The 27,969-nt window shown below is 33.6% G+C and overlaps 2 protein-coding genes across 3 annotated transcripts; both read right to left on the bottom strand.

The window, feature by feature from the left end:
• Positions 1-40: 40 nt before the first annotated feature.
• Positions 41-26,787, bottom strand: LOC117786454 (gamma-aminobutyric acid receptor subunit beta). Of its 2 annotated transcripts, none has more exons than XM_034624724.1 (9): positions 26,585-26,787; positions 18,533-18,630; positions 18,187-18,254; positions 12,560-12,786; positions 11,115-11,197; positions 9,327-9,464; positions 4,616-4,900; positions 588-1,120; positions 41-466 (listed from the first exon to the last, which is right to left on the bottom strand). In XM_034624724.1, exons 1-9 carry the CDS (start codon positions 26,722-26,724, stop codon positions 305-307), a joined length of 1,734 nt encoding a protein of 577 aa, XP_034480615.1. In that variant the 5' UTR covers positions 26,725-26,787; the 3' UTR covers positions 41-304. The 2 variants fall into 2 exon arrangements, with proteins under 2 accessions (XP_034480615.1, XP_034480614.1); XM_034624723.1 differs by lacking the exon at positions 9,327-9,464 and adding an exon at positions 7,893-8,030 and having other exon boundaries at positions 26,585-26,785.
• LOC117786455 (larval cuticle protein 65Ag1-like) lies at positions 25,050-25,505 on the bottom strand. Its single transcript, XM_034624725.1, has 2 exons — positions 25,354-25,505; positions 25,050-25,293 (listed from the first exon to the last, which is right to left on the bottom strand). Exons 1-2 carry the CDS (start codon positions 25,470-25,472, stop codon positions 25,095-25,097), a joined length of 318 nt encoding a protein of 105 aa, XP_034480616.1. The 5' UTR covers positions 25,473-25,505; the 3' UTR covers positions 25,050-25,094.
• Positions 26,788-27,969: the final 1,182 nt, after the last annotated feature.

Here is a 27,969-nt window from a genome sequence, read left to right as displayed (position 1 = left end):
GTATTTTTCCTAATTCTAAATTTATCTGATTTATTTTTTACGTAATTCTATTTAACAATATCCTTTGCTCTTCATCCATAATATGTGTGTCCTTTTCGTAATTAACAATAATATGTTGCTTTTGCAATTTTCATATCGCTAGTTAAAATTAATTTTGGATATTAATTTTTTGTGTGTTTTTTTTTGTTTTTTTGTGTTTTTTATTCTGTTGTTTTTCAGCGCGCTGTATAGTTTGACTCTCACGTTCGCTGTTCACTTGTTCACTCCTCCATGTTTTCCCTGTGCTTGTCCTCCGTCAGAGCATTTATTCCTCACCAAGCAGGACGAGATCGTCGGCAACGACGTCACTCACGTGCAGATAAATGATCCAGTACATCAGATTGAAGCATACAAAGCATACGGGAAACACAATGCGCGAGTATTTGTCAATATCCGAGGGCGTTATGCCCAGAAGCTTATTAATATCCTGCAGGGAAGTAAATAATAATATGAATTATATAAATATTTAAAAAAAACTGCTCGTAACTGATTTTATTTCATTTTGATTTTTTTGGTGTTGCCGCATCATGTACGATCTTTACCTTTACCTTTTTTACTTTGCCCGGATGGAGTAAGTGTGCTGGCACTGCTGCCTCCGGATCACCGCCGGCATCGGGTGGACCACCGCCGCCTCCAGCACCACCACCAGGTCCAGCGCCGCCAGGCGTTGGCCCAGGTCCATGGGATTGGGGTCCGCCACGACCGCCATTCACAGTGTTCTCTAACGTGCCTCCCTTGGAGTGTGCCTTTGGGTCATGGACCTTGAATCTCACCTCCTGGAACAAGGGTCCCACTATCGAGCAACCGCGCGTACCAACGTTTTGTTGGATATTTGAAAAGCCGATTGGGCGGTTACTCACTGTTTGTTTGGGCGCATGCGGATGACCATGGCTGTGGGCATGGTGACCATGCCCATGTCCATGCTCAGGACCGGGTCCGCCTCCGACATTCGGATTCGGATTGGCCTGCTGCTGCACACCATCGAGCTGTTGCTTTTTTTGTTCAGCTATCTTTTGGATCGCCATAAATCTTTGTTTTCGCATTTGAATTCGTTTTGCCATATAGCCGACGGTGGCGTATTCTATGATTGCGATATGATTTGAATATAGTTTCGAATTGTTTTTGTCAGTTTAGCGATAGTATAGCGATTTTGAGATATTGTTAATGTAAGAATTCGATATTGATATTGATAGCGATTGCGATGGCGATATTGGTATTGATTTTGATATTGATATTGATATTGATATTGATTTTGAAAATGGGGCAATCGGACGGTGGTTGGCGGTTCGGGGTTTATGGCGGATGCACAAAATTTTGAATCAAGTCGCGTTCCATATGAGTTTGGATGATTGTTGTTGATAGTTGATAATTGGTTGTTTTTGTTGTTGTTGTAGTTGTAGTTATTGTTGTTGTAGTTGTAGTTGTAGTTGTTGTTGTTGTCAAAAGTTGGATGGTTGCACAGTTTTGTAATTTTGAAGTTCGGTTTGAAACAGTATGGGGAGAATGAAGCGTTTTTGGAGCATATTAATTTTTGGCATTAATTTTTTTTAATATATAGATGTACATAAGTGTATGTACATATATATATATACACATATGTTCATGAAAATATATTAGATAAAGAAAGATAAATAGAAAAGACCATTGTGAATTATGAACTTATGTTGATATGTTAAAAAAATTTTAAATAAAATTCGAATGGGGACTTCTGACTTTGGAGTAGCATTAGAGGTAAAAAAAAAACAAGTAAGAATAATACAGTCGAGAGTGCTCAACTAGCAGATACCATGTACCTAAATCTTAAGCATACTAAATCCATTGAATGGGAATTTCACGAAAGATTATGCATGATTTAATTAAGATGAAAGAAATTTATCGAAAGGAGTGAATAAAGTAGGTTGTGAAGTGTTCAACACTTAAGTTGACAGTTCGTTTACTCAGACAAAGATCAGATAAGGTAGAATATTCTTGAGTTGGGTACAGGGTATAAATCATCAGCATGAAGCAACATTGCCCCAGTGTACTAAAAGGTTTTTTAAAAAATTAAATTAAATTCAGTTCGTTAGCCAGGCAAAGGAAAAATTGGTGAAAGGCGAGTGTTGTGTAGGTGTGTAAATGTGTGTGTGTGTGGTGTACTCGTGTGGTGTTCAGTGTACGGTTTTAGATAGAGCGAGAGATTCAGAATAATTAAAGTGTAGCGACTAAATGACTGTGAGTGTGGACGTATGTATATATGTATGTGTGTGTGTGCGTGTGTGTGTGTGTATGTGTGTGTGTGTGTGTGTGTGTGTGTGTGTGTACTTGTCAGTTACTGTCTGTCTGCATCTGTTGTTGTTGCTGTTGCTGTAGTTATTTGTTTTCTTTGTTTATTGAGAAATGAGTGAAAAAATTCATTTGTATCCAAATGGTATATGTACAAATTTATATCTGCAGTTGAGACCATCATTCAAGGAAAATGTTTATGTGCGTGCCGTAAATGCAAATTCATTGAACAGTCGCCTTTGTAGAGGACACACATATTTCCGTGTTACACATTACGTATACGCAATAGGTATATGAGTACGTATACCAAATCCGAAGAAGTTATTGCATGCATCGGATAAATAAGGGATCCAACAGAACTATTAGTCGCTAAGCTTCGCTATAGTTATAGTTACACTTATACTGTACTTATTGGTCGTGCTCTATTCTTAGTATTGGGTAAGGAATAAGCCGCTCGCCGAACTGTTTGGATAGCCAACAATGAGGAGTGAGTAAAAACGTTGAACGAGTAACTAATGAGATGAACTACTTACCCCATTCCTAGAACGTCTTTGCTGTAAATGCATAGAATAGAACAAAACAAAATAGACAGAGACCATCTATCATATCTTACCTAAAGCCCCAAGCATATTGTATATCTTTATGATATTGCGATTCACATTTCGAATTGTCATGTCTGGGACACATGCATGAATGTAACTCAGACTTGAAAATTCAAATGTAATCTGGTAGTATGATTTGTTGGCAACATTTTTTGAGGCTTTTGACTGAAATATGTTGATCTGTCCGTATGTAATGCAACGGCGAGCACATCTTTCATGGACTGTATTTACAATGTACTGTGTTTTTCTCTTTTATTCAATTCAATCGCGACTCAAGCCAGGTGTGACGCAAGGCATGCTGGTTCATTTTAATCGTATCTTTTTTTTATATTTTTTTGCGCTTGGTTACAGCTCATACCCTGGGCTGGAGATTGATGGTTGATTGTGTTTTGGTTTTGATTTTGAATTTTGATTAATTTAAATTTAGCTGTTCGTTGTATTTTTTGCGTTATAGTAGTGGAAGCTGGGCGTATATTAATATCTGGGTACCATTACAGGTTGAAATGTGTTCGCTCATGTGCATTTTGTATGCAGTTCTCATGATTTTTGATTGATTTCCTTTTTTTTTTTTTTGGTTTATTTTTTTTTTTTTTTTTTTGGTGCTAAAACACTATGTCAACCTGAGGCGGCTACAACAATACGAGTACAGTTAAGTGAAAGCTAATAGGCTAAAATAATTTCATTGCATGCTTCGATTGTTTAAGGCTCTCTATAAGCTTTTCTTGTGTAACTACCATTGAGCTTGTGTATTTATTGTGTGTGTCTGTGTGCGTGGGTGGTAAAGTGTGTGTATGTGTGTGTGTGTGTGTGTGTGTGTGCGTGTGCTTGGAAATATTGTGTCCTTACTTAGGCAACGCATATCTATGAATTTGCATACATTTTCCTTAGATGATAGTTGCTTTGTTTCTTTGTATAGAAGAAATTAACAATAACATACAAATACGAAAAAAGAGATTTCATTATTTTTTCATCTTGTTGACCTGAGTACAGTTTTTGTAGGTTAGTGTGAGTTGTTGCTTAAGATGTTAGGATTTTAAGAGAGAAAGTTTAAAGTTAGAGCATTGATTCGACTTGAAATTGCGTTTGAAATATACTTGATAATGGTATACTTAGGTCAATCAAATATATTTCAAACTTTTCTTAATTATGAAAGAGCCTTGAAAAGTGCCCACACAATTTAATCATAAACATTTATCAGTACTCTACTTCCAGGATTATGTAAATTTAAATAAATTTAATAATACGATTCTAATTTATTTGCCAATTGCAAAAGTAAAAAGGATTTGGAATTTTCATAAGAGCATTTGGTTATCTTTATACTTAAGTATTATTGAAAGAGTGTTTTTGTATATTGTTGTGATTTGCTGCAAATCGCGAAGCTGAAGAACAGTGTTAAAGTGTAATAAAAATAAGTTTAAAGATAGGTGAAGCAAGCCAAATGCAAATGTTTGTTTGCTTTTGTTTGATTTGCTTTGGCTATGGCCTTAACAGTTTCAATGTTGTTTGGCCAAGTTAAATATTATATTGTATCTAAATGAAGTAATTCAAATAATTATAATAATAATTGTGTATGTTGGTGTGTATGTGAGATAGTATGATAGTAAGTTGTATATGCCCGTGTGGTGCTGTGTGGAGTTATGGTAATTGTAATTTGACTACTTGATTGGTTGGTTTTTTTTGTTTGTTAAATGTTTTCGCTAGATTTTGTTTACCCAGTAGACTGGCAAAGACCATAACGAAGCATGTTCCCAGATAGACGTCAATCGACTTGACGTACGAAATCTTTGGCAGCGCTGCATTTGTTGACGACATCAAAGTGGTCATTGTCAACACGGTTGTCACACCGAGCGCCACACGCGCCGGCGTTGCATTGCGATTGAGCCAAAATGATACCCATGATATAATAACGATCAGTCCAGAGGGTATGTAGATTTGTATAAGATAATAGCCCATCGAACGCACGAATTGAATTTCGCAGGCTAAACGTGAATAGTTGCCTGTTTATCATGAAATTTTGTTTGCAAAATTATTTTTTTTTTTTTTTTTAATGTATTTTTAGTGTAATTATTATCGATTTTTAAATTTTAGTTTATTAATTCATATTGTTGGCATAGATTGCAATACATGTAATATGTATACAAACATATATTTGCATACATGAAAAGAGAATGGGAGAGAAAGAGAAAAAGAGAATAGAGGGTAATATTATTAGTTAATGTTTTCGTATGCAATTTTCTATGAGCTAGATATTTTAAACAAAGAAATAGTTTTTATCAACAGTTATCGGTAAGTTTTTATCACATAACTGAAAATAATTGAATTTCAAAATAAACCAACTAATTAACACGGAGCAAAAGGGCTTAAAAAAATTAACTAAATTATACTGATAGTCTATATTAAGCATTTTCATAAATATAAGCGCATTATTAACTGAGAGACGAGTATTTTAATGTCTGCAATTTTTAAGTTGCCAGATGATTTTCGATAAACAATTATCGAAGCGTATGGATGCTTTTAATGGAAATAAAAAATAACTTTATAATAAAAATGTGTGTATGCAATAGGTTTAGGTATGTGGTAAGTTATATTTGAGTTGGCACCTAAGTAGCAACAGTTTAAATAAAAAAATAGACAAACTCAAAATAATTTTAATGGACTGCGCTGTAGTATTAAATTGACTATCAAACTTTTAATTTGTGCATAAATTATATGGTATACTTAAAAACGCAGTCGCCTACTTGCAACTCTGCAAACTTTTCAGATATGTTATTTAAAAAAAATAATATTTTATTAATGGGAACACCTCACAAGAGTGACAGTAAATGCTTTTTATAGCTTGTACACAAAAAAATGAAATATAATTATAAATTATGGTACGAATGAGCAGAGATGAGCAGAGCTAGTCAAAAACCCTTTTGGGCACAACATTTTTCTCATTTTCTTAAACCAACGAGAGATTGTTTTTATATGTAATACGAAACGATACTTTAAAGATGAGAGCATGCTTGGGAGGGCGTCTTGTCTTTGATTTTGTTTTATCTATATTTAGTTATGTATATATATAGTGATTAGTTTTGTTCTCATTTTGATTTTGGTGTATTTTTCATCTAATTAAGTATTAAAAAAATGTTTAAATGATATGCGTTTAGATTTTATTAAGATTTTAATATGAGTAGCTTTGATTATATTTTTCAGTTTATTGTGGTCTTTCGCAGAATTTTTTTTACAATCCAAATGTTAAGGTTAGATCTGTAGTTTTCTGTTATTTAGGTTTTAATAATCAATCAATTGCGTATTTAATTTCGGAAATATCAATTTTTTCTATTAAGTATTTGCATTGTAGTAAATCTAAATGTGATAAGAAATAGATTATATATAAAAAAAAGTATTTTAATGTGTGGTGGTATCTATGTGTGACAGTTGAAAAATATAAGAATTACTTTTGTTAATACCAGGCATTAATCGAAAGGATGATTCTCTAAGCATAAGCCATATGATAGTAAGCATCGCTGGATTTTTATTTGTTAATATTTTGTGTTTGATTGAACTTTCTTATAAATTTTCATTGTTTCGAAATTTTTTAGTCGGAGAATAAATAACTTTTTATTGCAATAGCAATTATTATTTAAGCTTTCTTGGCTTTTCCATTTTATTTTGTTCTACTAATTTTGAACAAAATAATTAATAATTGAAAAATACTGACTGAAATGATAAGCAGACAAATAACTCAATCTGAGGTCTAGAAAATATTCAAATAAATGTAAAAAGTGAGTTAAATTAATTTCTAAGCTAATATTAAGTTTAGCTAGCTTGACATGCATTTTTCTTGCGCTTATTTTTTAGTATTAAATTTCATAGTTTTGAGTTGAAGTCAAATCGCTAAATAGCACACTGACTTATTAGAAGTATTCCTAAGAGTGGATTAAACATGTATGTATTTTTTCTTGTCGTATGTGTAGCCTTGCAGAGGGTGTTATAATTTTGACGACACAAAAATTATGTATTCGAATTTCTTAATGGTATATTGCTCTCTTTCTAAAGGAACTTGCCCTTAGGGGCAATCCTCAAAATATGAGTGACTAATATCCTCGAAACAGGATAAAATTTTATTTTCAGATTTCATAATAAATATTAATTTAAAAAGAAATATATATTTAGAATATCTTTTATTTAAAATTTGTATCAGATATTCAAAAAAATAAGAATAAAAGAAATGTTAATTAAATTTTATTTTATAATTCATTCTTTTTTGATAATAATTAACAAATAATTTGAAATTAATAATTCATATTTTTTTTTACAACTATATATTTACGGTCTTTAGTTTGAACCATCTGCAAGGGGATATAAATTTCGGCAATTCGAAGATTGAAGATCATTTTTCTATATTTTCTTAATTCTTTTAGGGTTTTTTTTTTGACAAAAATTTTAAATTTATTAGATTGGCTTATGTTGATATAACTAATTTTTGAGCTATTGGTAAATGTAGTTGTAAGGATAGCAAAATATTACTCTTAAGTACATGCATTTGTTGCAGTTTTGCCGCCATTTTCAGTTGAAGCCTCAACAATTGGCACTTCTTATGTGTTTATATGTATATATATTAGAGAGGCTGAGACCGACATAACTGCAAGCCTGTCGTATTAGTTGAATGATGTGGTACAAGTGCTTAAAAATGGTTTGGTTTAAAAATAATTGATATGTCAAGGTTAAGCAAATAATCAAAATAAAGAAAATAAAGCAAAATCACTATAAAAAAAATAATGAAATAAAAAATAATTATATATATATATATATATACATAGATGTATGTATATATGTATATTTATGTAAGCATTAATAAAATGTTATCATTCATCAGCACTATTTTTCATATACATTTATATGTATATATGAATAAATATTAAAGGTAAGTATAAATATAATATATAAATATATGTATATAAAGTTAAGAGTAAAGTTAATAAATCGGTAACCGTCTACAGGTACCTGTGGTAAGACTGATCTCCATAGCTCTCTGACGATGACCCAAGACCTTAAATTGGGGCAGCGATACCTCACTTGAGACACCAACCGAGTTAGGGCCCTCGTTCCATTTATATCGTATGTCACGCATCGTATAGCCGACTATCCATATATATTTATACACACAAGTATATGTTTTATATGTATATATATGTATTTAAATACATAAATATATATGATGTTTGCAGGAGAATTGATTAACGTATTGATGATTTTAATTTTCAAGTTGCATTTTCCAAGTATTATATTTGTTATTTAATATTTAATTTTTTTAAATGAGTTTTGTATATTTTTTTTTCGATATATTTATTGTTGTAGTTCGGCACAGTTCGATGTGGATGTCGTTGTAGTTCAATTGACGAAAAATATGCACAAAACAAAAAATACATTTCGTGAGACTATTAATGGTTTGATAATAAAGTAATTTCGTAGTTATTAAATCAAATTTTTTGAAATATTTATGGTATCCTGATTTTTCAAATCGTTGCTTAGTTTTTTTTTTAGATATCTTAATAATTAATAGTCTCATTCAGAACTTGTTGCTTAAAGTGTTGTTAAATATATTTTTTGATTTACATTATAATATATAGGGTTCTTATATATTACAATTCCAATTAACAATTATAATACAAGTGGATATTTCAGTATTTGGTTACGTTTTCAACTAGACTTAAAGCTACTGTTTGTTCTTATTGGCAGTAGTTCATTTTTTTAACCTTAAGCAATTAAGGTGTCAGAAATGGGTGCTCTTGTGTGTTCTGTTAAGTATATTTATTTAGTATGTATATGTTTTTTATAAAGGATTACATTATTCTTTTGTTTCTGTTGGTTTTTACACATTGTTAGCCTACCCAAGCAAATGCGATAAATGGACGACAATTGGAGTTGGTACTGGACAATAAGTAAAATTGCGACTCGAAAACCGAAAAGATTAAAATAAGAATCTGTAACGAATTATTTTTGTAATCGTAACTGCCTTGCAATGCTTACAATGCTGGACTACATCTGCTGCGTACTGACTAAAACAGTTAACAAATCGATTAAGTGATTAATCAAATCAATCAAAGGCACAACAGAGGTTAGTAGAGGACACTCGAAACACAATATGTATGTATGTAGTTAGTAGAACAAGTTACAGTTAGCACTCGATATAGGTGAACACAAAACTAAAAAAAAAATGTGCATGTTGTATGTTGAATATGCGCTAAAAACCTTTAAAAGTAAATCAAAACTAAACAATTTATTACGAAATATGAAAAAAAAAAAGATTGTATAAAAATGTAGTTACAACAAAGAAGATGTTAATGTCAATCATTAACAATGTTTATTGTACTTTTTTTTTATTTTATTTTTTTTTTACTTTTGTTTTGGTATGAATTTTTTAATGTATGGGGGTACCTGTGGTTAGGTTTATTTCGGTCGCCCTCTGCCTGTGTCCCAAAACTCGGAACTGCGGTAGTTCGACCTCACTGCTCATGCCAACACTACTCAGTCCATCTCTCCAGAAATATCGGATATCTCGCATCGTGTAACCGACTGGTTGTAGTTGTTGTAGTTGATTGCATGAAGTTGTTGTTGTTATTTGTTGCAAAAAGGGGGCGGTAGTTAATTAAATATAGTAATTGTTGTTTGTTTTGATGTTTGTTTTTTATAGTTTGTTGTTGTAGTTGTTGTTGTTGTTGTTAAGAGGAGGTGGAGGATTGTATCTGTGTTCTCGGATAGCTCGATTGACACTTAAAAATGCACTCACTCATAAGTAAGATCGATATATACGAGCTGGGTGCTTACAAGTATCTTAAGATTAGACTTTAATAGGTATTTCATATCTTATCTATGATGGGAAATATATATATTCCCCGATAACGTGAAGTGTGATTTTTATTCTTTTATTTTAACAAAGTAAATATAGATTGATTTCGATTCCGATATCGATTTAAATGTATTTACATTAGATATTTGTGTGATCTCTGACTAAAAGCGTGCTGCGAATTTACGATTACGAGTATTTAAAGAAATTCGTTTTATAATTTACAAAGAATTGTTTTAAGAGTAAGTTGTAGTAAATTATTATAATTGTAAGTTTTCGAGGAAGACAGCTTCGATACTATTAAGCACATTTTATTCAGTTCTGTATTCGGTATTCAGTATAATCGATCGATCATTATCAGGAGCCTTCTGCGGTTGCTGTAAGTGAGAAGGCGACCGAAAACTAACCAATCATATGAATTCGTTTTGGTTTTGTATTTTTTTTTTATTATCTGGGAATTTGAGTCGAGGGCACATGGATGAAACATGAGAATAAAATAGTTATACGATATGCTACAGGATAAATCGTGGAAAAAATACAGTTAAATCATTTGAATTAGCTTCTGTGCAAAATTGCAACATCGAATTGGTTTAAGAAAAAAACATAAAAAGTTGAAAATGTACGCAGAAAACTCTATCTATTATTTTGTATATAGTTTGTACATATATAAGCAGAACTGATTAATCATATGTATATCTTATTTTTTTTGTGTTTCTATGGGTCCATTTTCTTAACAAATATGACTTACAATGAACAACAGAAAACGATTGAAAACATAAGTTGAGAACTAGAAAACGAGCAATGTGCCTCATAACTACAAAAACCTCACTTGATTTGGGTACATAGTTCAATGCCAATGTTATTATTAACAAAAGAGTGATCAATCCTGGTCCGTCCAATTGCCTGGATGTCAGACAATTTTAGATGTGTGTTTACTGTACTGTGTGGGATGACTTACATTTCTTTAAAAATATTTTAAGATTATTGCATAATATTTCAATTTCAATTTCAGTTACAATATCCATTAATTTAAAATTTTCTGCCCACACTGAACAAACAGCGCGTGGCCTTAAGCTGAGTGGCCAGAAGTTGGTGCAGATGCAATTAGTTATGGGCTGAATATCGGAGATATAGTAACATGTATAAGTGCCAGAGATATTAAAGATAACTTCAAATTGTAGTTGGCCCAATACTAAGCGCATAGGCACTTTACTTTAGCCACTTGTATTTGATTTGGTTAAGTGCTTCTTATTCTGAATGAGTTTCGTTTAAACAACTTTTTTTCTTCTTATATATTTGTATCTAAAGTTGTTCTTTTTCTTGTTTACTTTTTGTAGATAATATTTAATTTGGAATTAATAAATAAATGTTCTACTTACAGCTTTCGATTTCGATGTGACACAATTGCCGATCCATGGGGAAATATTGTAGATTCATTGGACACGATGCTGTGATAGTCAATCTGCAATTATATTTGTGTTTTTTGTTTGTTTTTTTTTTTTATAAAAAAAAAGAATATCGATTAGAAAATTGCCATGGAGTAATGTGTTGATCACAGCTAGTTGTTACAACAATTAAACAAGCAGGAGGAGCAAATAATTTACGGCATTAAGGGGATATTATTAGAGAAGGTTTGGTAAGGGGTAGTTCATTTGGCTAGTTGAAACAGAGCGAGTTCAATTGGATATGAGTTATTATATTTGAATATTATTACTATAAATACAATTACTTAGTATTATTAATTTTCATAAACATTGAAGTTGTAAGTGAGAGATACGAATGGCATTTGGTTATAAAGAGAGAGATTGAGTCAAGTGGCTCTTACGCAGGACTTAGCATGAGGTTTGGCTTTATGTTTTAAACTAGTTATTATTTGTTGTCGATAGTTGTTCCTGCTGTTTTGTTGTTGTTGTATTTATTGTAATGAAATATTTGTTTGGACAAAAGTAATTGTTGTAGAGCTACAGAGCTACATATGTACGTCTATTGATACAACTACAAACCCAAACTCTAAGCATACTTGGTTAGATGACGGCTCTTTGGTCTCGCTAAAATGCTTCTTAGTTGCGATTTTGGACAGATTCTTGTTTAAAGGTAGTAGAAAATGTACATATGCCCAATAGCCATATGGCTACTGTGACCAGTGCAACCTTTTTGCGGTGTAAAATACACATGAGAGACATGCAACTGGTACCCATTTCGAAGCAGTTTTCCATTTTCTTATACGTAGTATTTTGTAACCTTTGCTTTGTTGTTGTGTGGGGGTCAGATTTGCATACTTCATGCGCCCCACCTCTCCTCACGCACACCCGTTAATAGGGAAGTATGAGTAGGCAGTAGAAGGGGGTGCTCTATCATGAAATGTGCAAAATAGATTTATCTCGCTTCATCGCTCGCATTTCGCCAACTTGCCAATTGAACTCACTTGATTGAAGTATTTGCTTATTTTCATATTGGTATTGCTTCAAAAACTTTTTTCATTTTGTTGAACTTTTCGTTTTGGTTTGCTTTTTTGTTTTTGGTTTTGTTTTAGAAAATTACAACATTAATTTATACACACGCACACACATCAAAAATTGTACAAAGTTGCAAAAAGGGTTAAAAAATAATTAAAACGAAAAAAAAAAACTTTAGATTGTTATTAAATAGTTATCAATTCTTTATAGTTAGTACTTTTTCTTTGTTTTTTTTTTGTTTATATGATATTATATTTTGGTTAGTTTAAGTTTGTAAATAGATATAAATTCCAATACACATACACATATAGATGGAAAAAAAGTTTGAAATTGCGTTTGAATTGATTTGCTGGATTTGTTGTTTTTACCTAATACTTCTTGTTATCGATCCAGAATGATGCACTCGAATGAATTCATTACTGGTTGTTGCAATGTGAAAATATGATTGTTTTTCATTTACAAAAAAGGTGTCAGGTACCCAAATATTCTTAATGAATTCTGATCCAACCGATAGTGTTTCTACACCAGGTCGTTTTCTATACGCTAAACGAGGATCGGTCCAAAATTGACGAAAGTAAAAATCCAATGTAAAGTCCTATTACGGGTGTATTATACCAATTTCGATTCGATTCACGATACGATATCAAACGCATCGCGTTGCAATGTTGCAATTGGGAGGCAAAAAGAGATGTTTATATCTTATTAGTAAACTCGATAGAACTTATCACTAATTTAGTATGTAAGTGTTTATTAAGATTCAACATAAAAGTTTCTCATAAGTAAGTATATTGAAATGAAAGTCTAAGAGTACATAGTGGAAATAAGGCCGAGAATTGTTAGAGATTATAAATTACAAATCAATATCAAACATTATTAAATGAATATTTTCTATAAACAATAAATGCGCTTAACAATACACACAAAAAAACACTTTTGCGTTGAAATAAAATGGAAATTTAAAATAGAAAATTTCACATTAATATCATGCAACAATTGGGCAATTTAATAACACAAAAATAGATTTTGGATTTAATTTTGAGACATGCAAGTACATCAAATTAAATGTTTCTTATCTTTACAGTGTTTTCTGGAAAGTGTTCATTTTCTTTTTGAAAACGGAAAAGATAACAAATAAACAAATTAATTTAAAAATATTAAGAATTTAAGTTATTAAGCTATATACAATATTTACTAATGGTTAAAAAAAGCAGTTCAGAAACCTTTCACAAAGTTATGATATTGCTGTGATGTGAAGTATTTAAGAATTTCTGATTATGATTAATAATATTAGTACTATGGCAAAAGATATCTTATTTGTACAATTGTATTTGTATCTTTAGCTAGCATGATCTTGGCTCTTTGTTGTCCTGCTGCTGCTGTTGCGGCTCTTGTGGTTGCTTTGGTGGTTTTGGCTGCTGCTTTTGCTGTTGGGGCTGTTGGCAGTGCCTCGAAGCTAAAGCGTAAGGCGTACTAAGAGAGACACAGAAGCAGACATAGATTTTGGGACCAGGTCCTATGGTACAGGTCTGAGAAGATAAGCAGGCTGAGTTACGAGTATTTGTAACTGTGTACTTCATGTGTGTGTATGTGTGTTGGTAGAGAGCTGGGTTCATTTCAGGAATTTGCTTGTTGTCAAAAAATAAATAAAACTTAAAATTTACATGTTGTGAGCGTATTTTAGGGTACTTTTCGAGTCCTTTTGCGCTCGCAGATTTATATGTATAATATATGTTATATATAAATTAGGACTAAATGCTTGCAATATTGTTCGAAAATTGCCCGTTGCACTCGTGACGTGTATGCAATTCTCAATAATTCAACTAAAATTCTGTTATTATGATTGGTTTAGGTTTTAAGCTTAAGTTCAACTAGAAGATTTGGTTTCCACTCTGTTCAGGCACGCATAAAACAAGACTTATTTACAAATTTTATGTAATGAAATTAAATCCAGCAAACACATAATAAATATTCGAGCTATATAGGCAATATTACGCATTATTTTTTGGGTTTTCTTTTTATAATTCTCGATTTCATTAACCAGTTATTATATACAAAATCAGAAAGTTAGTAAGTTAAAGGAAATCTACACGCACAATACTTTAATATGGCATCACAATTCTTCTCCAACGCAAACGAGTTCCTAAAATTAGTTTTACTGTTCCTTTATCAGTTTTCTTTTTAGTTTTTTTTGAGTAGATTTTTTTTTTATATATTTATTACTGCTTTAGTTGTTTAGCCGTGTAAAACTTAAAAATGTTTTTAATTAAAATTTGTGAAGTTTAATTTTCAAAGATACTTGGTTGAATATTCAATTCAGTCCATCTAAATTCTTCAGCTTATGAGCAAAGGTATATAAATAAATCGAAAATTTAATTTAAAAATGGCTTTATGTGAATGTTGTTGTAATTTATTTAAACTGCTGCTACTATTGTTTTTGTTATTATTGTTAGCTGTTGATGCATGTGTCAGCTGAGGTATTATTCATGTTTGATACGTCGTGTTGTTCAAGTCGCTTTTACGTGCTCATTTACGTTTTAACCACGTTAGTTTCGTATAAATTGATTGCTGTTGACTTGATGCCTAAGCCAAATGGTGCACGTGTCAATCCGCCTAGCTTTATGCAATATGAAATGGTGCAATTGGTGTTGGTCTGTGTTGGCGTACGTACTTTATAAATAAAAAGCACATACTGTGCTAAATTTCTCGCTGCTCAAACGGAAACTATAACTGAAGCTGAAGTAAAGTCGGCGATGCTGTTTCTTGGATTGGATTTGGGTTTTGGGAGGGGACCAATTATAGGCTGTTCTCTATCGACGATATTCTCAGTGAAGTCGATATGAATGTAGGTGTGAATGGGTATTTAGCTATGTAAAATGGAGCCAATTTTCATTGATGATCAGGATAGGTCTAACTATATTGAGGACAAAAGTAAAACTAATATGCAGATTGGATATTGTTGAAAAAAGTAGATTTTTTATTTAATTCTCATTTTTTGAATAGATTAAAAGAAATTAACAAATTGTACCGTGTGATTTTTTGGTATTCAAAATCAATTCAAAACGATTCCTTAATATCTCATTTAATGTTTAATTTGTAGAAAATGCAAAAAAAATATGAATAACTGAGTGTTAACCTTTCGCAATAAAATAAACACAAAAGTACCTTATACACTTATACTTGTCTTGCTATATAGATGTAGTATATATATATATATATATGTATATCACATATGACATCAAGCTTTATAATACTATACGAGAATTTTATTCGAATATTGCGTACATTATTCATATACATATATATTCATGTATTCATTCATATTTTTAATATTGTTTGAATAAATTTATTTATAACAAAAACGCATGCGCGCAGCCAATGTCGAAAGGACTGCTGTGAAAATCTGTTGCCTTTGACCACAATAAAGTACGTTTATACTGAAATTAGTAAATGATTCAACATGTTAACCATCGCAAGTAGTCGGATTGTGGTTCTCGATTGGTTAACATGAATGGAAACTCAAAGAAAACCAAATACGAGAGCTTGGCGGATGCAATTTAAATTTCCACATGAGTAAATTAAACATGTTTAAGCATAAAAGCTAAAAACAGAAGAGAGCGCTTTGGAAGCAAAGATAGAGAGGGAGAGAGAAAGCAAAGCAGGAAATATCCAAAAGATTGGATTGCACTTTAAGATTTATTCACTTTAAGATTAATTCAATGGTATATAAAAAATCACGTCGATTTCCATAAAATATAAAAAAAAAACAATGAAACATTAAAATTGTAAAATTTAATTTATATTTCTTGTTTCTGGTTTTTTTATAAGTGTGATTGACTGTACTTTATTTTGGCGCAATGACAAACATGACGGCATCGCATAACAATTATAAACACAACATTTAATTTTTAAATTCTTAGAATATTTTTGTGTATAAGTATAACGTATAAAGGGAGTATATGCATTGAAAATTCGCTATTTGCTTTGTTTCAAATCCAAAATTTTTTAGAAGAATTCAAACGTAATTCAATGAATATGTTTTTTTGAATGCAAATAATTGAAATGATACATGAACAAATGTTACACAAATTATGTGTTAATCACGAGAAGAGAGAGAAAGAGAGAGATACAGATAGTGAGAGATAGAGATAGTAATAGGAAGTGGTTGATAGTTGGGAATAGAGAGATATAATAGAGAAATCAAGAAGTTGACGAGTAGATATACTATATGATTGAATTTTAATTGGATTGTTTATTTTATTAACAGAAAATTTAAGATTTTCTATTTTGTTTGTTGTAAAATGATTTTAGTTTGTATATATTTTGTTTGTATTTTTGGTATGTACCATGAGAACTTCCGAAACCGAACTGATACTGAGGACATACATTGTGACGCCAACCTCCACAGGGGGACCTGCAACATACATATACACACACACGATTGATGGATACTTTGTTTGTTATAATTATCATACTTAATTGATTCTTTTTTACGTAGTTTTTGTTGTTGTATCGGTTTTAAGCCATTGTGTGTTTACCCATAACTTCTTAATAACATAGTATAGAAATAATCGCTGACGCGATTTTTATTTAAATATTTATTTACTTTACTATTTTTTATGTTAATGAAAAATTTTCTTTAGCAAAATGAAGTGTACAATATACCTACATATATTAAAAGATTTATTTATTGTTTTTGAATATTGGTGCGCGTTTTTATTTAACTTTTAACTGAATCTGTGCGAATGATTTTGCATTTGTTTGCTTGCACGCGCCGAATGAAAACCAAATCGACTACTTGATTTCTTGTTTGAATTTATATTTTGTTGCTGTAGAAATTTTTTAAAAATCGTTTTACTGCTAAGGCTCAGCTATAAAAATTGAATGCAAACATATAATATAAGTATTACGTAGTGTGATTGTTAAATAATACTAGCGAAACATATGGATAAACTAGCAATACAAGAAGTGGTTTGTACTTAGTTTTCACTCAGTGATAGCGGATTTAACACACCATTTGAAAAAGCATTGAACTTTTCAGAAATTTGCCATCTGCAATTTAAGTTAAGTACGAGTAAATTGATTTTGAAGCATTTTGTATGATTAGTTGTATGTGGCCCTATAAAAAGTAGATGAAATAAAATTCATGAAGTGAACAGAATAAGTTTTGGTATTTGATTGGAGGGTAAAGGGGATGAGTTGTACACGTATGTCGTTGCTGTATTTGGGGATATTGTGTTATGGGGAATTTAGCTTTTTTTGTGCTCTTTGACCAATCTAAAATTGTACTCAAATTGTCAACGACAACGACACATACACACAGAGAAACTCGTTTCAAAAATTTATGCATTAAACTAAATTGTGAGATCAAATGTACTTATAGGTAAGAAAAAAGCATTGCCAATGGTAATTTATTAATTGTGGTAGTATTTTTAGTTTTATTTGTAGTAGTAGTAGAAGTACTAGTTAGTTGACATTTACTAAGACAGTTACTAAACAAGATCAGTTTATAGCCTCACTTTTATTTGATTTAGTTGAAAGTCTGATTGAATCTGTTTAAGTAAAAGCTCAACTTTATTGAAATCAGCACTTATGAAGTGCACTATAGTAATAAGTTTAATAGAAAACCCTTTTCAATAATTAAATAGAAGATAAGCTAAATCAAAAAATCAACTTAAAACCAAAGAAATTATAAAAAAATATTTAAAATTAGTTTAAGAGAAGAAAAATACTTTCAACTGGTGTACTTTGGTAAATTAAATTGCTTTTTTTTAGTTTTATTTTTTGTTATATGTTTGTGTGTGCTAGATCGTGGCAATTAAAAGTAACTGAAGCATGGTATTTAATCGAAAGATTTAATAGTAGTTAAAGTAAAAATTTTAAAGAAAAGTAAAAATATTGCAAAGTTCAACAACAGAGGCAGAAAGTAATGCGAGAGAGCGCTTAATGATAGATAGATATACGAGTATAAGAGGTACAAAGGTCATTTATTTTGTACCATTTTCACTTCTGAGAGCGAGCTGATTGATAGCACATACATGGTGACTCCGACTTCAACGGGAGGTCCTGAAACACGTACAGTTTGTTTGGCATTTTATAGTTACATATATCATTACAGAATTACAGTACTTCAAAGACTATTAAATTATGATAAATAAGAAGATTATTACTTTAGCTAATGTATAGTTAACCAGGTTTGATTATTTTGGTCTTATTGCCAGCTCACTAAATCATATTATGCGTGTTCTTATTCAACTGAGTTAGAAATTGGCCCTCGTTTGAGCCACCTTGATAGTGTGTAGGTATCTTAACTTAAATATGCGATTTAAATTGGTCTTACTTACCACCATAATTGGGTCTTACTCTTTTGTCGTAACTAACACTAAAGGAGTCGAGAATAGCGGATATGTTAACGTCACCCAACATGCTGCCTCCTCCAGTTCTAAAGTAAAGAGAAAAAAACATTTTAATTAATAAAGATATATTGTAGAACTGATTCAATTGTTTACAACAATAGCTATTTTATTATCCATATAGTTTTCGAGTTTTCTTTGATCTTTTAGGGATATTAAATTTAAAATACAATTATATTTAAAATGCATCTTCAGATAATGATTTGATTAATATTCTTCCGCTGTTTAAGCATCAAGCTAACATAAATATGTATGTAGCTAGTAGAATATAAAAAACTGTATATATTGTACAGCTCTATTTTTTCCGAACCAAACTTTAGTTTAAAGAGAATAATTTATTTGATTTTAGCAAAAATTAAATAAAGTATTTGCCAATATAGACCAACGTACCACGTAACACCACTTTTAGATGCATAGATATGCCCTCATTCTGCTTGCTAAATTTTATGATACCCTATGTGGGTATTTTCATGGATATTTGTCATAAAAATGGATAAATGATAGTTGCAGGAGGAGCAACGGGCTGCTGGCTGCTGCAGGTGTGTGCGTGTGTGTGTATACATACACGTATATGTGTATATACTTATGTATGTGTGTGTGTGCTTGTGCCACATTCACTTTGTTTGGTATCAAGTGTGCACACTCACGCAGAGTCAAACAGTCAAATGGGCAAGCCGCCCTAGCAAACCATATGTGTATGTTATTTTGGTGTATGTTCCTTTTGTATATTTGAGTGTATGTATGTATGTATTATTTATGGCAAGTCCCTGGTGCTGAAGGCGCAGGCATGCCTATTTATTTGCGTCTATTCTGCGCTAAACTGTGCTATTAAAGCGCGTTTGTTGGTATTTTTACTGTCTCGCTCGTCGGATGTACACAAGTGCTTGTTTGTTTGCATGTGTATGTGCGTGTATGTGTGTCTATATTTGTATGCATGTGCTTGTGTGTGTATGAGTAAAATCACAATTTAATAAAAGTTACGCCTGCAAATAAACACCCAATATGGGCCACTTTGTTACTTTCCAACTTTCTCTGCTTTCTACGCGCGCGCGCAATTGTAGCCACAAAACTCACAAAGGGCGGTATTTCCAATTATTTCAATGTTTTCTATTAATGAATAAATATCTAAGATTTAATATCAATTATAATTGAGTTTATTTACAAAGTTTCTTTATAAAGTTCAATCTGTAATCAAGAAGCACTCTCTTAAAACTATTCAAGCTCTCAGAAGCTCTGTCTCTCTCACTTTTTCTCTCTCTCTCTCTCTCTGGCTGACTGGCTGACTCTTTCTCTCTCTTTGTCTCTCGGTTGCTGGCAGCTGACTGCTTGCTGCGCATGTTGTTCATGTATATGTAAAGTGTTGGCATTTAATAATAAAAAGTAAAAAAGTTCTAGCCTATTTATAAATATGTGTGTATGTGTGCACATATTCACATAATTACAAATAGTAACAGGCCGCAGAGTTGGCAGAACTGATGCTGTTTGTTGTTTTTGTTGTTATTGGCCTGACAACAGTTGATATGCGGTTGCTTTGGCATTCGCTTTGCTCACTGTTGACTGCTGACTGTTGACTGCTGCCTGCCTGTGGATAATGAAAACTTGTGATTGCTATTTTATTTGAGTTTAAGATTGAATTGGTATGAGCTGCTTATACGCAATATTCATTCTCATTAGTCGTCAGCTGAAGTCAATGAGCTTTAAATATTGGCAATGGAACGCCGACACAATTTGCAATTTATGTGATGTGAAGGCAGCTGCCAGCTAGGCGTATACGTAATATGCAAATGAAAGTGGCAACCAGCCTAGCTGAAACTAATTACGAATACTATGGCACATTTTATCAAATTATTCATGCAGCTGCGCCATGTGTGTGAGTGTGTGTGTGAGTGTGCGTGTGTTGCTTGTTATTAAGGGCACTAGAAATTATCAATGAGCCAGCAAATATTTTTCTATTGAAACACACAAATATACTTCAAGTATGTAGACACATAATATTTACATACAATTAGGATTGAATTAAGTTGCCTAGTTAGTAACTAGCTATAAAATAAAATAATTGAAGAACTATAGTGTCATATTATCATATTTTCCATATTTTGAATAAATTAATTATCATTTTCAGTCGAATTCTAATTAAGAATCATATTAGTTTATGCTTGGATAGCTTCAAAATAAAATCACAATTATTTAGATCGATATATATTTAAGAAAAAGTTTCAAAGTTTTTTACGTAAAAAAAAAAATAATCATAAAGAATTTTAAATCAATTTTGGCCCACCAACCCAATTTCTAATCACTTCTATTCCATCTTATTATTTTTTTCCAATTTAAATATGTCAGATGGACAAGTTCGAAATAATTGAAATGCCCATTAAATATGAATAAATCAAATAAATAATAGTAATAAGTAATCAAAAAAAATTATTTTTTACTCAAGCTAAATGCCCTTTACTACAATGTTTAAATGGTTTGCCCTTATTATATTTATTTTTAAATATATATAATACTATATACAAGTTTACACGCTTAAAAACGCAAAAAAAGGTGTTGAAAAGCATAAAATGTGTGGTGGAATGAGGATATTAAACATGTAACCTAAATAGGGTAAGTTTGCACTGACAGCTAAAATGGTGGGCTTGGGTTCAGTTGAGGATGTGCACGCATAAGTAGGCAACACTTTTTGTATTACCAGAAAGCATCGTTTAGAAAGTGACTTGCACAATCAGAAGGACAATAAGAGATGTAACAGCAACAGCAAGAATAAGAACAACAACACTGCAAACAATAACATCAACTGTAACAAACCAATGTCATGCGCAGCAGCTGCAAGTCCAAGCCTAAAACGTGTCGCCAACACCATGCCATGGCAACACTAACCACATTCTCATCCTCACCAACATCCTCACCATCATTCTCACCAGCATCCTCATTCCCATTCAAATTCACATTCACATTCAACGTCAGCCATAATATCGCTGGCCACAGTTTGTTGTCTTATCTGAAGCCGCTGCTGATGTTTTGTTTGTTCGCATCTAATGTATGTATGTGTGTGTGTGTTTGTTTGTGTGTGTATGCCAGCGGCAACGCCCAAGCTGTGTTCACTGCGTAACTGATGATGGTCGACAGTGAAATGGAAATGTAAGAAATATCTTTGTTATTGTTGTTTGTTTTCGTTGTTGTTGTGAGTGTTACTTTGAGTGCTGGCCATTACGTATACGCGACGTTGGACACGCGCCATTGCATAAATTCAAGTGATATGTTAAAACAAAGCGGAAATGCGAAAACTGCTAGAAAACATTATCTCGCTGCCAGTCGACACGCTTTTCACTTCTCCTTCGACCAAAATTCCGGCTACCCATGTCACACAATAGTCTTGGTAACAACAACAGCAGCAACCAATGCCACCGCTAGCTCAAAGATAAGCCAAAAGTTGGCAAAGCCCATTTTTTGTTGTTGGTGCTGATATTGTTGTTACACAGTAAAACACTTGGGCTATTGCTATGTCCACACCTCGCACTTCCCTCTGAGCAACTCTGAATGTACGATTATGAGTGTTTCTCTGGGTGTGTGAGTAAGCGTTTTTTAATAATGTGATAACTTGATGGCCGACATTTTCTAAAAATAAACGTACACGTTTAATAAACTTGTCGGAGTGTATAAACATGTTCTGTTGTCTCTTTTTTTTTTGACAGTGACCTATTATGCTGTGTTAAATCAACATAAAAAATGAAAAAGATCTGTACTCAATTCTTTGATTAAACAAAAGTCAATTTCAATTGTTGTGACAGCCAAAAGTGAGGTAAATGCATATGAAATTGCATTGCATCGATAAGTCCTTGGCATCAGCGTATGGGAAAGGAGAGGAAAGAACAGACAGCAGTCAGCAGGCAAAAGGGCAGGAATACGAGTATGTAGTAAAGTAGTAAAAAATAGTTGACTGGCGAAATGTGGATTTGAGAAAAATGAAATGGAGGCAACCGTGTCTGGGCTTTATTAAATATTTGATATTTCAAAAGGCCGATGGGGAAATAGCAACGGCTGTCTGAACATTCAGCTCAACAGCTCGCCTCCTTCCCATTTCCACAGTCCCGGGGCACGTTTGTGGATATTCTCAATTATACTCGAAATGTGAAGAAACAACAATTTACGCTCAATGACACTCAACGACGAGCTGTTGTCTCAGCTGCTGCCAGCGTCTCAGTCGGCGTTTGTTGAAAGATGCAGCTGCCACTGCCACAGCCATACACACACCACACACACATAAACACGTTAAGAGAGAAAGAGGAGAGAGAGAGAGAGAGAGAGTGAGGCAGGCAGGCAGATGCCCTTCTGTCGTCATCGTGCTGCTTTTTGACTAGGCGGTGTTGCTTTGGCGCTGCTGCCACTTTGGCATTATCTGCCATCAATAAATTCCAAGTGAAGTGTACACTTGTGTGGCAAGTGGTGCACAACGGCGCACAGCAGCTAGTCCGAGTCTTTGGGTCCTCGGGTCCCCGGGTCCCCGGTTCTTCGACTCGCCGACTCGCCGACTCTCTGAGTTTCTCAGTCTCTGGGACACAGGAAGTTCAGGAGTGTAAAGTGAGCAGCAGGCGGTTGAAAATTGTGTCGTTGTATTTCTGTGGCCTTTAACCTTTCTTAGCGGCAACAAATGCATTGTGTTTGTGTGTGTGTGTGTGTGTGTGTGTGTGTGTGTGTGTGTGTGTGTGTGTGTGTATATACAAGGCTATCATTTTGTGTTGCACACTTTGCGGCGTCGCCTGTGCAATGTTGCATGAAAAAGTGGCGTAAACATTACACAGCCTGCCCCAAATAGTCAACCAACTGTGCCCGAGTCGTGTGACTTGCGACATTTCCACGACATTTGAGTTTGCCTCCTTGTTTCTTGTTGCTACGCTGCCACACGCGATCAACCCAGAAGCAGTCTCAGTCTCATTGTTCGTCGAAGTTTGAGAGCCTTTGATTTAGCCAAATTGCCTGTTTAGTTTGTGTGTGTGTGTGTGTGTGTGTGTGTATGTTCACTCTGTAAATGTCGACTAATGAGCGTTAACCCGAAAAGAAAAACATTTCAAATGCGATGGCAAGTGCCACAATTGCGGCAACTTTTTCCGCGTTGCCGCTAATCAAATATGTCGCATGCACTTTTCAAAGCCAACGACACTGTCAATTTAACTCCCTTCACCCCCCTCGACCCATGTCAACCGTGTAATTACAACCCCTGACCGTTGCCTGGCAGTTGTCATTTTTCAAGCCAAAAACATTTTTACTGCCGCCACATGCAAATGTGAGAATGACGAGCTTAATTAATTGACTGCATTTATTCACAAAAAAAAAGGTCAGAGCTTTCGTACTGTTTATTTACTGCTGGCAGGTCAATTGTACTGTCATTTCGTCTAATTAGCCCACTGTTTTCACTGCCTTTTTGTTTTAAGCCCACTATTTACAACGGAATTCGAGTTCTTATTTGAATAATCGTAAATTACCATGAGTTATTACACCTTGGGGACACACACGCACCTGGACTGGACACTGCCACATTGCCCTATTGGAGGCTAAAGTCGCGCAATGCAGCAAAGTGTCGCACCGATAAATTTATGATTCTTGTTATTGCAATACCCTGTATCCAGCAAAATAGCTTGAGTTGATTGCATTCACGAGGTTACAATCAATAAAATGTTTTTTTGTCGTGTTTTACAGATCAAGGTTGCTTTTATTTTTGGATCGGACCACTATATCATATAGCTGCCATAAGAACGATACTCCGAAAATGAAGTTTTTGTATGCAAGAGTTTGTTATTTGTTGAAATATCAGAACTTATCTAATGGAATATGCATATGGGCTGGTATTATACATCCTGACCGAATTTGGTTCAAATCGGTCCACTATATCATTTGGCTGCAATAGAGACGCTCAATCGAAAATAAGGTCTTAGTATGAAAAAGTTTTTTGGTTTTTGAGACATCTTAACCAAACTGATAGAATATGCACTAAAATTGGTTTTGTCCATTCTGACCAGATTTGGTTCAATTCGGTTTCATATATCATATAACTGTCATTGGAACAATTGGTCGAAAATCAACTTTTATAAAAGAGTACCCTGGGCACAGGGTATCTTACTGTCGAGCGTGCTCGACTGTAGCTGCACCTCACCGCGAGCGAAGCGAGCAGGGGGCGGAGCCCCCTTTTTTTTTATTATAGATGGTTAAGCTTGCAAAATTATTATACTCACTTGTTTTAATTTTAAAGTCTAACAGTTTTAAGTTATTCAATAAGCAATGGAGAATAACATTGCCGATTGGTTGGTAACTGTGTTAATGGGTAGATATCCGTGCGAAATACTCTTTTAGCAAATGAGCCCGTCACAGGCAATCGAGTACATTTTCCACTCACGTTAAATATTTGTATATATATGAAATGTTAACGCTACTTTCCATAAATAATTCAACAGTGTTTGCTCAATAATCAATCATTTTATTAAAAACTTAAAGAAGATATTTAAGCCTCTGGGGCCACGGGCAAATGAGCGCCCTGAGGCTGGAAACCGTTCTCATCGGCAATATAGGTGACTTCGTAGGTTTTACCATCGGCGGCAACGAAACTGTATTTGCCATCAAGTACATAAGCCTCATGATCTGTGCCTTGATACTTAAGGTGGCCATTTTCTGAGAAGTAAGAACCATCAGATGTCTCCGACCTGTAATATATAGTAAAAGTGTCAGCGAATGTTTGTTTACCCTAAATTGTGGTAAATTACTCAGTATGGTGGCTTTCGGGTCCAACATCTGAAATAGATTTCAGGATGGTGGTTGTTGGATCAGATGGTGCTGCCAGAGCCACAGCGAAGAGGGCGACGAAGACGATGAGGAACTTCATGTTTAGATAAATGTAGCGCGTTTGAAGCTTCAAAGGTAACTATACATTTTGGAGCTCATCGCCTGCGTATTTATAGCAAAATCGATGTATGGCAAATATTGGCATTGATTCGCATTTAAAATTTGAACGTATGTATTTTTCAAATGTATTAACATTAAAAACAAGTTATTGGCACAAAAGTATTATGCAAATTCACACAAACTGCTGCAGTGAAATGCTTAACAATGTTTTAAGCATTGTTAAGTAACATTCGAGTTCTATATTTGGACCATATACCAGTTTCCACTATAATTTCGATTTCCCTTTTAATAGGCACAGAGACCCAGATAAACGATGAGATGCGAATACACACACATACGAGCACGTGTATATTTTTATTTAATATTATATCAATATTCGCAACTTCAAGGTCAGCGCCACAATCTGGTTAACTGTATTTATTTATTCGCATTTTGGCCAATTCAGAAACTTGCTGTATCTTAGCCATATGCTGACAAAAGATATTACCGGTTATTCAGTTGCTCGGCGACATCTTTTTTGTTGTGGTCTTTGACGTCATAATCATTTAAAAAAATTAGCATTTGAATGATAATGCCGGCATTTTAAATCAAAGCAACTCAACTTCCCTTTCTTCCCTCCTCCACACCACAGATATAGCAATAGTATGTGTTGTTGTGCAGTGCATTGTTTATAGCTAAATGTCAAGTTAATTAAGAATAGACAAATGGATTAAATATAATAATTCTCTTTAGCTATTACCACTCAAATTGTTGTAAGTGAGCAGTCTCCACTAGATCATTTTTGTATATTACAAAATAATATATTTGTAGGTTTCGTATGAATAAATTGGTTAAAAATTGTTCAAAATCAGCCAAAGATCAGGAAATATTCAAAAGTTGCATGGAATTGATTAGGCACATAAATAACAAAAGTTTAATTAGTTAAAGATCAGCTGAAGTTCCACTTGAGAAGCGGAAAAAACGGGTTTTGGATTAGCCAAGCTCATAAATTAGTGAGTTATGCTAAAGGTGGAAGGTGACAACGTTTAAGCATATACGTATATGTATATGTATATTTAGATAGATCGATTTAGATATTAAATGATTACTTACGCCGATTGGACTGTGATGCTCCTCTTGGTACCCTGCTCCTGTACGATTAGCGCCATATTGATGGCCAGCCAAATTGTCAGCAGGGGTGTGCGGGTGCAGGGAGTCAGTTTGATTAATTTGTCCATTGCTGAATCACTCATGGTGGTGCAAGTTGCTGTTGTTGTTGTTGTTGTTGTAGTTGTAGTTGTTGCTGTTGTTGTGGTGCGTTGCAAAGTCAAAATGTTGGAAGGTTGTAAAGTAGTTGCTTTTGTTTTGTTCTTGTTAATTAATTGAAGAGTGCGATTGTTGTTGTTAATTGCATTTATTTGTAATTTTATTCTTTCTGCTATTATTTATGTTTTGGCTTTTGTTGCGTTGCATTAAAATGAAGTTTTATTTATTTAGTTATTTTATTGGTTGCGTATAAAGTAAGTAAGTTATAGTTGATGTTCTTGGTTTCCAGTTGCAGTTGCAGTTGCAAGTAGTTAAATTTGTTGCATTAGTTGAGTTGCTGTCTTCATAGATTTTCCTTCTCTGTGTTGATTCTCTTGCTTCTCCCACCAGCTCTATATGGGGCGTTCGCTATAGTCTCTCAGTCAGTGAGTTAGTTGGTTGTTTTTATTTTAGGCAGCAAGGCTTTCAGTCAGTACATCAGTGCGTGCGTGTGTGTATGTGTGTGTGAGTGTTTTAAGGTTTACATGTATTGTTGCTCCTCTGTTAGAGTTCTGACTTAGTGCAAGCGTTGCCAATGCGATATCGTTTGACTGCGCGGCAAAGCGAAGCTCAACCAGAACAATGTCAACACCAGGAGCATCAGAAGCTGACACAACAGCACCGAGTCCGAGATTGATTCAAGTTCAATGGCACTGGGTATGGGCAGACTTGCATGTGCCTCCTCTGGTATTAATGCTGATGACAATGCCGATGATGATGATGATGGTGATGATGTAGCTGCAACTGCTACCGCTGCCGATGTCACAGCTGCTCTTGAGTTCGTCTCCGTTATCGACGCTGATGTCCTGGCTGTCCTGGATGTTATTGCTCTGTTGCGCGCTGATGACCTCGGCCACATGAATTGCCAACCGTGATGTTGATGCGGATGCTGATTTTGGTGTTACGCTTCCGCTGCTGACATTAGATATTTTTGCGACCCTTTGCTGATTCTTCTCTTTTAATTTATTTTATATTTTCACTTTTAATTACATTCGTCCTGGCAAGCTGCTATGTCACGAAAGCTGTGTAAATTCTTTGAAATTGAGCCTTTCGCTGTGTTGACCTTTTGTTCTTCTTTCTCTTTGCCACACACCTCTTTTTATGCAGAGCGTTCATTAATAAATTTTAATAAATCTCCGCATTGTTAATTTTCTTTAGACCCGATCGACTGCGGGTTCCTTATAGGGATGCAG

Source organism: Drosophila innubila (genome assembly GCF_004354385.1).
Source record: "Drosophila innubila isolate TH190305 chromosome 3L unlocalized genomic scaffold, UK_Dinn_1.0 0_D_3L, whole genome shotgun sequence".
Classification (NCBI taxonomy): domain Eukaryota; kingdom Metazoa; phylum Arthropoda; class Insecta; order Diptera; family Drosophilidae; genus Drosophila; species Drosophila innubila.
Note: the sequence above shows the minus strand (reverse complement) of the source record. Positions and strands in the feature narration are given on the sequence as shown.